General features: G+C 46.9%; 1 protein-coding gene across 1 annotated transcript; it reads left to right on the forward strand.

Annotated features, from left to right (window-relative positions):
* Nucleotides 1–27: 27 nt before the first annotated feature.
* Nucleotides 28–6,912, forward strand: fdxr (ferredoxin reductase). Its single transcript, XM_079292969.1, has 12 exons — nt 28–432; nt 641–711; nt 1,662–1,757; nt 2,813–2,935; nt 3,012–3,125; nt 3,245–3,346; nt 3,545–3,652; nt 4,428–4,512; nt 5,551–5,750; nt 5,848–6,019; nt 6,094–6,267; nt 6,460–6,912. The coding sequence occupies exons 1-12, from the start codon at nt 351–353 to the stop codon at nt 6,588–6,590; spliced, it is 1,458 nt and encodes a 485-aa protein (XP_079149095.1). The 5' UTR covers nt 28–350; the 3' UTR covers nt 6,591–6,912.
* Nucleotides 6,913–11,401: the final 4,489 nt, after the last annotated feature.

Here is an 11,401-nt window from a genome sequence, read left to right on the forward strand (position 1 = left end):
ACGGACCGCTATGAGTGTGACACAAGGTGCAGCCTTGAAAACAGTCTGTTCTGTTTACAACAGTGCAACTATGTGATAAACTTCATATTTGTGAAATAAATCAGCGCGACTCGAAACGCGTGCATGTAGGCACCTGTTAGCAACATTTAGCTACATGTAGTTAGCTCTTTTAGTACCGGTTGGCTAGTTGAGAACACGCAGCCCAGGAAAGATGGACGTTCTTCACCTTGGCTTTTGCTCTCAGTCCTGCTGACTGTCCGAAGCTCATAGCATCGGCAGGAACACAACGCAGTGGGTTTCACTGTCGCTTGATTTAAAGCCAGGCGGCTTGTCCGTAGACACGGGAGGAAATGAGCGGCCATAAGATGCTGTTTTCCGGGTTGAAGCTGTGGACAGCAGGAAGAAGTAGATGGATAAGTCGACTTCATGATGGTGAGGCGCTTTGAAACACACGTGTATTAACGCCCTTTGTATTTGACCGAATACTACTTAATATATTCTGAATAGTGGTGTAATTTCCCCTTGCTGTCTGTGAACTGCTCGTGAACTTGCCTGGGTAATTATATGACAGTGCCCTCATCAGTGCTTCCTGTTTATTTCTGCTCTAAAGAGGATTTCTTTGTCTTCACTGATTCCGCAGATTGCAGCACGAAGGTGTGTATTGTCGGAAGCGGTCCAGCAGGTTTCTACACGGCGCAGCATTTGATCAAGGTATTTCCTGTTTTGGTAATGTTGCAGTTTATATACAGTAAGCATTAGAAGTGGGCGACTACTACCACATTATATATATCATTAAATGTTACCATATTGATGTGTATGTAGTAACACTTATGGGAAATTAGAAACTGGCATCCGACAAAATCAAAGTACTTCAACATTTTATTGCAAACATTTTATAAAAATGTACATAAAGCAGTCCTGCTCGCTGATTTTAAACATTTCCTACAATTACCTAATATATCCCAGTCTTTAACGGTGGCAACGCTGAGCACTTTTTCTTCTTCCTCCTACGTTTCAAATGATATTTATTCAGGTTTAATTCAGGCTTATTTTAAAAGCCAGTGAAGACCTTTCAGCTTGACCATAAAATGAAAAACTTGTTTCCCGTAAGTTCTGGTGTTTTGATATTCCAGTAGTGTTCATTTGTGAAGGTGTATAATGTTTTTTGACACAAAACATCTAGTTTCAACATTTCAGCTGACAGACCCACCTTAAACAAATAATCAAGTCAAAAGAGAAATGTGTGTGCACCTCACACACATTTGTGCTTTGTAAATTTGCCTGCTTCATCTTAAACTGGGCACCTGGATTCAACCGCCACCATTTCCCTGACGTCCTCCTAAATTTGAAATACAATTCCTCTCCCAGATCTTTCTTACATTTTAATTTGATGCGTCTCTAATTAGGGGTTTTGCCTCTTCAACGGAGTTCATTGGACCTGTGAGGCCGTAGTTTTGTTTTGAGATAAACGATGAGTTGCGTTTGGGTCTGAAACAAGGTGGTGAACCAACAGATGACTTCAAATCAAATGAAGTCCCGTAACTCATCCCAAAGGGTCACGGCCTTACGAGGAGACTTCTTCAAAAGCATTGACAGCTGTGATCAAAAGGAATCCGCTTTGCTTCATGTCGCGTGTCTCTCTTTCCTTTCTGTCCTCCCAGGCACGTCAAGATGTTGAGGTGGACATTTATGAGCGGCTGCCCGTCCCCTTCGGTCTGGTCAGGTTCGGGGTGGCCCCTGATCATCCTGAAGTCAAGGTCCGTGATCCTAAAGGGACGTGTTGGAGAACAGATAGTTGTCCTTCACTACTTTTGGTATTTACAGTATAAGAACAGGGGCTCTGGGCAGGTACTGACGCTGTGATGAAAGGGTGACTTACAGAAGAAAGCAACTGCCTACGTGATTAGCTTGTCCTCTCTGATCACGACTCTACTCTCAGTTTCACCAGTTTCAACCTGTCTACTCAAGTCACCCCCCCAACAACTATTTAGCCTGGCACGTCCTGTGGAAAATACTAAACACTTTCCAAAAATAATAATGAAAACAAAGGGAGGGTAGCGTGATTGCGTGGGATGCAAGTACACTTAGTTCAGCTTGTAAATCACCTGCATTAATTGTATCCCGCAGGCGATAGGAGTGAAATTGAGCAACAAAAGCAGTCTTTGTGAGAACTCCCTGAGAATAGTCTTCCAGTCTGGAGTCCTCTGGAGTTAAAAGCTGTTTACTGTGTCCCAGAAACATGCCGTGTAATAAAACCAAAGTACTTAAAGGTGTACTATGCAGGATATTATGAAAAAAAAACAATAATTTCAGACTGATTTAAAAAAAGAATCCCTCACAATTATGACCAACTAGAAGTGTGTGGCGGTGTCGGACACCCTGTCTTCTTCCTGTATTTTCTTGCTTTCCTCAGTTTCTGGGTGTCGGCCTTTGGGCACTGTGGCACACACAAATCATCAACAACTCCAGAACCTGCCGAAGAATCGCCACATTTCCTTCAGTGGGTACATTGTAAACAAGAACTGCTCAAAGCCCATTTGGTCAATTCTTATCTGTGCAGTTGTGTCCATTCTGCACGCGGATGTCCCACAGTGTCCCTGTTGAGAAGTCTTATCGTGGTATCCTCACTACAAAGTATCTTAATCCAATCTCCCCTCCATATTATCATAAGATACACGATCCTGTACTCTTCATTCTTGATTATACCTGCAGCCTAAATCAGACTTATTGGGGTTTCATCACCACTGTAGGAGCAATCAAACCCTTTTTATTCTTTCTGTTTTGATAATGCAGATCTTTTCCTCTCCTCCAGAACGTCATCAACACGTTCACGCAGACAGCCCGACAGTCGCGCTGTCATTTCTACGGTAACGTGAGTGTGGGGACGGATGTGAGCGTCGAGGAGCTGCGGCACGCCTACCACGCAGTCGTACTGGTAAGGACCCGAACACGGTAAAATAAATCACCTTTTAAATAAAAGTTGTTCCTGTCATTATTTATTTTATTTGCAGAGTTACGGGGCCGAGGGAAACAGGAGTACGGGGGTGCTGGGGGAAGACTTGGCCGGGGTGCACGCTGCCAAAGACTTTGTGGGCTGGTACAACGGGCTGCCCAGCTGTCGAGAGGTACGCCTCAACGACCGCCCACCGCACGTGAAATGTGATTATGAGAGAAGTCATGTTTTCCTCCCCTCTGCTGTCGGTTCTGCTCATTTTTTTTTAAATCTTTCTCTTTGTCCGTTCAGCTGAGACCAGACCTGAGCTGTGAAACGGCGGTCATTCTGGGACAGGGCAACGTGGCCTTGGATGTAGCCAGAGTCCTGTTGGCTCCCCTTGACATTTTGAAGGTGAGAAGAACACGCAGCCTTCAGTTTGGCTGAACATAGAAGAGAGAATATAGTAAAAAAAAAAATCTGTTTAAATATACATGCAAATCAAAAAGTATGTTTTATCGCTTTAATCGACTCTACAGCTCCTGAGGAAACCAGTTTTTTGTTTTTGTTTTTCTTAAACTGAAGTGGAAAATGTGTCATGTTTTTCTGCAGAAGACTGACATCACCCAACCGGCGCTGGAAGCCCTTGCAGAGAGCCAGGTCCGCAGGGTGCTGATGGTTGGCAGGAGAGGACCCATGCAGGTGGCTTGCACAATCAAGGTGTGTGTCAGAAAAGACAGTTTGTTAGAGAGCAGACAGGCAAATCCTTCATCGTCTTTCTTTAATACCATGACTCTAACCCAAGTGTTCTCGAAATGTGACTTCCATTCAACCACAACAACACACCACAACATACCGCTTTCAACTTTGACCTGCCGTACTTGCTGTGCACAGTTGTCCTGGGGAATAGAGTTCTTCAGGAATAGAGGTCTTCAGGAATAGAGGTCTTCAGGAATAGAGTTCTTCAGGAATAGAGTTCCGCTTTCCTCGTCTCAAAGTCAAGTTTTTTTTTTTTTAATTGCTTAGATTCCCGAAAGCTTAATTTTGTAGAATAAGTCAGTAAATATCCCAGTCGTGAACTATGAAGCTTTTACGTGTCTCGCAGTTGCTAAGAAGTGACTGAATATGGCTGCTAAACGTCATCGGGCTAATCTGCCGTCTCGTTGACAACACGGCGCTCCGCTCTCCAACTCTCACTCACGAGTCACATGACACAATAACAATCAGACCGGATCAACAGAAACGAAAAGAAAAATGTTTTTATTTCTCGGTGGGGTCTGTCCGTGATGCTGTCAGACACACTGCTAACATTGATGATGCCAAATTGCACGGCGGCCCGAAGCGGCTGCAGAGTTGTCACTCAGTGCTGCACCGATTTCAAAGCTTGTTGTGCCCGTTAGTCATTTAGACACAAAAACATTAAGAATGAAATACAGCTTTAAATGAGTTTCTAGTGCCGCCCAGCCAGCCCCTGCTATGCTCTCCTTGTCTGCAGGAGCTGAGAGAAATGGTGAACCTGCCGAACACCAGACCTGAGTTGATGGCGGCCGATTTTGAGGGCGTCGCAGAGGCTCTCAAAGGTAGGAAATGAGATTTCATCTTGATATTTCACTTCCTTTTGACTGCCTCGCCATCATTCCGCTTTCTTCTCGAACCAGTGTGGAGACCAGGGCCTAAGAATGAGCATAGTTCACATCTCGATAGCTTACACGCAGTAACGTATTTATTTCATGCAATACGACAGAATAAGAGATGTGTTCTTTTCCTTTTTTCTTTCACCAGACGTAGAGGTACGGCACACGTAAGGTAGTGCATGTGTTCGAGAGAGAAATGCGACTTTGACTAATGCAGAGGCGGCTGATAAAATGTCACAAGGAAGGAAGTAATGTGTGCTGTGGTTAGCAGCCACAACACACCCCGCTGAGACCTACAGCCCATATAGGTGAATAGAAACTGTTAACCAGTGAATACAGCTGGTGGTTGCTATGGTTTTCTGCTGATGTAAGAAGCTGCAGAGTTGTGCAACACCACACACACACACACACACACACACCGCCTTCAGCCCTTTGGGCCGGTCTTCGTCCTTGCCAGAGGAGTGGCATTGGACCGGGCTTGAGAGCGATAACGGCCTCCTGTTGTTGTGACAACCTTGATCTCATCTCTTGTCAAACGCGATAAGCAGGAAGTGAAGGATGCTATTAGAAACGTGGTGGTTTGTGTCCGTCTCGCTGCTGAACATGCCCGTGATGATGATATTAGCAGCGCTGCAGTGGCGGCTGGTTCGTGGTTACCGCGCTGACAGGAAATGTGCGAGGACCAGTTTGTCTCTGCAGGTGTCTTAAATGTGGATGTGTTTGGTTCTTCTGTGTTTTCTCAGACACGCCTACACACTTTCCATATTTTCAATACAGACGCAGATGAAAGCGCATATACGCACACCCACATACATGTAGATATGTATGCTATTCCTGTGATACTGGCCATGAAGAGATCAGACAGAAATACACACACAGTCATTCAGCGTCCTGACTGTAACTTCTTTAAACGTAAGAGGGAAAAAAGAAAAGGAAAACCTGACGGATGTCCATTTTAAGCGTAGGTCTCTTGTGCCGTGCCAGATTTGCCGAGGCCCAGGAGGCGGCTGACGGAGCTGATGTCGAAGACGGCCCTGGAGATCCCAGGAGAGAAGGAGCAGCAGAGGCGAAGCGGGGCCTCCCGCACCTGGGGCTTCCGGTTCCTCCGGAGCCCCGTTGAAATCCTGGCCGACCCCGAACGCAGCAGGACAGCTGGCATCCGACTGGCGGTCAACAGGCTGGAGGTAAAACAGGATTGTAATATATATTTAAATCTAAAAGTCCCCCGTGGAGCCGTTTTGCAGCTGTGTCATTCATTGTCTGTTTCCTCTGCACGACCAGGGCTCAGGCGAGGGAGCCCGGGCGGTGCTCACTGGAGAAGTGGAGGACGTGACCTGTGGCCTGGTCATCAGCAGTATAGGCTACAAGAGCCTCCCCATCCATCCGTCGGTGCCGTTCGACTCCCGCAAAGCCGTCGTCCCGAACAGCATGGGCCGCGTTCAACAAGCTGCAGGTACTCGGCAAATACCACGAAGAACGAGAGCTAAAGCCTCAAGAGAAATGTAGTGAATTCATCTTTCTGTCTAGGTCTATACTGTAGTGGCTGGCTGAAAACAGGCCCCACCGGGGTCATAGCCACCACTATGAACAGTAGTTTTGACACCGCTCGATCCTTGGTGGAGGACATGGAGTCGGGAACGTTGGACGTGTCTGCTGCCAAGGCTGGTTCACAAAGCGTCAGTGCTCTGCTGGAGAAGAGAGGTGCTCTACTGTCCCCGTTGGTTCTTTCACTGCTTCCTGTCATCTGACCTGCAGCTTTACACAATCGTTTAGTCTAAAATAGTTAAAAATGAATTCACAGTGTGCCTTCAACTTTATTTAGTTAAATGCATGTTATTGATTTGGCCACAAGGAGTCTGCTGATGTCTGTGATTTGTATTCTATCGCCTGTAGGAGTGAAACCTGTGACTTTCTCAGACTGGGAGAAGATTGACGGTGTGGAGAAGAGGAGGGGGGAAGCCGTTGGGAAACCCAGAGAAAAACTTCTGACTGTGGAGGAAATGCTGCAGGTGGCTCGAAGTTAACTGAACACTAGAAACACTGCACTCTGAGTGACGCAGTGACAATAAATGGCATTATGAAGCCCTCAACATGGACTTAATTCACACTGTGCTGTAGTTTTCCACAACTATCGATCTACGGCGCTGAAAGACTGAGCGGTGGTTTCTTGTGGCACTAACCTAAAAAAGACCTCTAATGGATGCTAATAATAACGAGCTATTGTGTCTTGTATTATACATTTTGTATGTATGCTAAGGAGTAAAAAAATGATGTGGTGGCTGAATTATCTTTTGCATTCACATTTCATGTAAGGATATTTGATCTTTTATACAAAATAAAATCTTACTTATGTGCTTTTGTCCCTGTCTTGCAGTAGCATTTCAGCAGATATATTTACTTCGTTTCTATTCTGATGAATAATTTCATAAGAATTGTTCATTGGGAAAAAAAGTTTCTCACTTTATAATAATTCATCATGTCAGCAGTTAGAACTGATATAATAGCATGGTTATTTTGGCAGCAGTTTCAAGTTTCCTTTTATTAGACTGAAGTCAAGGATGCCCACCTTCACGTCTGACCAGCAGATCACCACAGAGCAAACAGTGAAGAGTGAAATACACAACACACTTGAAGTTTTTGTTTTTATTAGTTCGTCCATCAACTTCTTCCTGGGAGGAAGTTGATGAGTTGATGAGTCAGACTCCTCTCGCCCTCTGGAGTCGACCCTCGCAGAGCATGCAGTCCCACGGCCGACCTCTGCTCCACAACTGCACACAAGACAAGGTTGACTGCGCATACTGATGCATTTTAAGAGCAGGACATGGGTTTTTACTGAAACGGCAGCCTAAAATGTTTTGGTTTTGAACAGTTTTTTTAAAAGTATTCACGGAATCTGCGAGGTGTAGAGTCTCAGGCAGAGCATTCCACAGCCTCGGCGCCACTGCCTCAAAGGCTCAGTCACCACGGGTCTCAAATAGTGTGCGTGGAACTGACAAGACCTAGAGCGTTTGGCCTGAGAGTGCGGGCGGGTGAAGTAGATCAGCGACATAAGTAGGAGCCTGACCGTGAAGCGCCCTGTAAGTGATGGTGAGAATTTTGAATTGTATCCTAAATGCTACAGGGAAACAGTGGAGAGATGAGTACGGCAGTGATCTGCTAAGAGTTACTTTTGTCACAACAAAAACAATATTCAAAAAAGACTGTCTATCGCCATCAGCCACTATCATTAGAATCAAATGTATCCTCTCTGGACATGCATGTAATACACCATTTATACTTGTTTTTACTATGTCTCTAGTTTGCATCATTTACTATGCTGCAGTAATCCTGTACATTTTTCCACTGCGGGACTACAGTACAGAATCAAATCCCAGGATGCACTTTGTCAGACCCCATTCATCTTCCCCTCCCCAGAGAAATAAGGAAACCAAAATATCATCCAAAAAAGTTTTATTCAAAACAGATATAGAAGTACGGACAAGCAGAAAGACGCTACCGTTTAGCTGCCGCCGTCGGCCAGGAGCAAGCCGTTGGACATCATGAGGCCGCCGTCGGCCAGGAGCGAGCCGTTGGACATCATGAGGCCGCCGTCGGCCAGGAGCAAGCCGTTGGACATCATGAGGCCGCCGTCGGCCAGGAGCGAGCCGTTGCCCTTGGACAGCATGGGGCCGCCGTCGGCCAGGAGCGAGCCGTTGGACAGCATGGGGCCGCCGTCGGCCAGGAGCGAGCCGTTGCCATTGGACATGGGGCCGCCGTCGGCCAGGAGCGAGCCGTTGCCATTGGACATGGGGCCGCCGTCGGCTAGGAGCGAGCCGTTGCCATTGGACATCGGGCCGCCGTCGGCTAGGAGCGAGCCGTTGGACATCATGGGGCCGCCGTCGGCCAGGAGCGAGCCGTTGCCATTGGACATCGGGCCGCCGTCGGCTAGGAGCGAGCCGTTGGACATCATGGGGCCGCCGTCGGCCAGGAGCGAGCCGTTGCCATTGGACATCGGGCCGCCGTCGGCTAGGAGCGAGCCATTGGACATCATGGGGCCGCCGTCGGCCAGGAGCGAGCCGTTGGACATCATGGGGCCGCCGTCGGCCAGGAGCGAGCCGTTGGACATCATGGGGCCGCCGTCGGCCAGGAGCGAGCCGTTGCCATTGGACATGGGGCCGCCGTCGGCCAGGAGCGAGCCGTTGCCATTGGACATCGGGCCGCCGTCGGCTAGGAGCGAGCCATTGGACATCATGGGGCCGCCGTCGGCCAGGAGCGAGCCGTTGGACATCATGGGGCCGCCGTCGGCCAGGAGCGAGCCGTTGGACATCATGGGGCCGCCGTCGGCCAGGAGCGAGCCGTTGCCATTGGACATGGGGCCGCCGTCGGCCAGGAGCGAGCCGTTGCCATTGGACATCGGGCCGCCGTCGGCCAGGAGCGAGCCGTTGCCATTGGACATCGGGCCGCCGTCGGCCAGGAGCGAGCCGTTGCCATTGGACATCGGGCCGCCGTCGGCTAGGAGCGAGCCGTTGCCATTGGACATGGGGCCGCCGTCGGCCAGGAGCGAGCCGGTGCCATTGGACATGAGGCCGCCGTCGGCCAGGAGCGAGCCGGTGCCATTGGACATGGGGCCGCCGGCGGCCAGGAGCGAGCCGGTGCCATTGGACATGAGGCCGCCGTCGGCCAGGAGCGAGCCGGTGCCATTGGACATGAGGCCGCCGTCGGCCAGGAGCGAGCCGGTGCCATTGGACATGAGGCCGCCGTCGGCCAGGAGCGAGCCATTGGACATGAGGCCGCCGTCGGCCAGGAGCGAGCCGTTGCTTGCAACCAGAACTTTTAGGTGGACAGCTGATGCCTCAACATTCACTTCATTGGCTTCCACTGTCACTGAAATAAAGACATTCGATTAATAAATTTAAATCTAAGAAGTGATTTTCAACTTCTCTAGACTTTTACAGTGCTTTGAGAATTCTCTGTTCATGAACTTAAAGCAAACACTTGCTCTTAATATTTGGCTTTAAAGATTTTAAATATATATGTTTTACTACAACATGACAGTACATACACCTCTCACGGTGTCCAATGATAAATACGCAGCAACTGTATCCCTGAAATATTATGGTCAATGTAGCTTAGATGTTTTTTCAGAATCCAAACACCAAAAGTCAGACAAAGCATTTATAAAAACTGAACTAACCACATTATGACACCAGGAACCTGAGCCGTACACAAACTTGCATTTTTCAATCGGGTTAGTGAAGCAGAACCTGCTCACCTTTTTTATACTTTCTCACAGACATGGCCTCACGTGAATAGTGAAGTGTAAGGGCCTTCTTTATGGAGGCGAGGTCATCGGGAAGCAGATCTAAAGCACAAAAGAAATTTGGTGTCAGGAAGGAGCTCAGAAAATCTCAAATGTTAAAATAGTCACCAATGTTCTTACCTCTCATTCTCCTCTGTAGCCCGTTAGCGCTGCTTTCAGTTGAGCCACCAACAGGCAAACTAGAGCCTATGGACACAGTAGTTTCTGTTCATCAAATGTTTTTGCTGTTTTTGAATGAAGAAATGAACCTACCTAACATTTGCTATACTCAACTACCAATTTATTGAATACAAGCTTCAAACAGAACAAATATAAATACCTTTGGTAAGCCAGACAGTCAGCACACAAATAAACAAGGTCCAAAAAGCTCCCATTGCTTCAGTCACCAACAGGAAATGCTACCTGTTGCCATGTGGCAGGTTAAATAACCCCATCGTGCAGTTATCACAGCTGTTGCTGATCAGCTCTAATTGGCTCTCTCTTCAGAGAGTCAGTGCTAGTTGAGATGAAGCCCTTCTTGTGAAAAATACTATACAATCTATCAGATCATAAAACTCTGAGAATGTTGTATTCGTGAATTTGATGACTGTTTTTTGATGTTGTGTTAAGGAGCAATCTTCATTTTAAATACAATCTCGCTCGATGTCCAAACACTGACAATGGAAGAAGATTTCAAAGATACCCCTCCTTTTCAGACTACTAGTTGCAATGAAGGTTGTATTTGGGAGATGACTATAAAAGATGAACAGCTTCCAACCCAACACACTCAAGATGTCTTTACAAAAGGAAAAGTCTGGCCAAAACAACTCATTCTGATTTACAGTTCTTCAAATTTTGCATTTTTACTCTACATGTATTCATCTGCTATCGTTACTTTTACATCACAATAAAAAAAGACTATCGCTGTCAGCCACTGTCATTAGAATCAAATGTATCCTCTCTGGACATTGGATACATGGAGCTAATTCCACAGCAATCCACCTGATGGATGTTGAGAGCCACAATGCCGCTAGCGTTAAGCTATATGTGTAATAAACTTACAAAATATGATTATAGATATTATAACCCTGCACACCCACGGAGGTGTTTGCAGTTATCGTGTCTGATCAGCGCTACTAATGTTGGAGCACAAAGCTATTCTGGGATTGATGTGAGGTCACCAACCTCCATGTACAAGCTTTGGGGCTCTTTCTGCATGTGCTGAAGATGTGAAGCTGCAGGCCTTTAAGGTCAGTAAGCACAGAGACACCTGTGCTCCCAGTTGACCACACAAGAACAATCTGCACTGTATAAATATTCTGTGTAATAAAAAAAGTCTGTCTATAAAATATTTTTACTTGTTTAATATTAGTTACCATTTATACTTGTTTTTACTATGTCTCTAGTTTGCATCATTTACTATGCTGCAGTAATCCTGTACATTTTTCCACTGCGGGACTACAGTACAGAATCAAATCCCAGGATGCACTTTGTCAGACCCCATTCATCTTCCCCTCCCCAGAGAAATAAGGAAACCAAAATATCATGAAAAAAAAA

This window comes from Melanostigma gelatinosum, assembly GCF_949748355.1.
Source record: "Melanostigma gelatinosum genome assembly, chromosome: 21".
Lineage (NCBI taxonomy): Eukaryota > Metazoa > Chordata > Actinopteri > Perciformes > Zoarcidae > Melanostigma > Melanostigma gelatinosum.

What these genes read in the sequence shown, in the direction of transcription:
- fdxr (XM_079292969.1), top strand. Translation starts at nt 351, where the DNA reads ATGAGCGGCCATAAGATGCTGTTTTCCGGGTTGAAGCTGTGGACAGCA. An exon ending in GATAAGTCGACTTCATGATG is followed by an intron (nt 433 to 640) that starts GTGAGGCGCTTT and finishes CTGATTCCGCAG; the next exon opens with ATTGCAGCACGAAGGTGTGT. An exon ending in CCGCGTTCAACAAGCTGCAG is followed by an intron (nt 6,020 to 6,093) that starts GTACTCGGCAAA and finishes CTTTCTGTCTAG; the next exon opens with GTCTATACTGTAGTGGCTGG.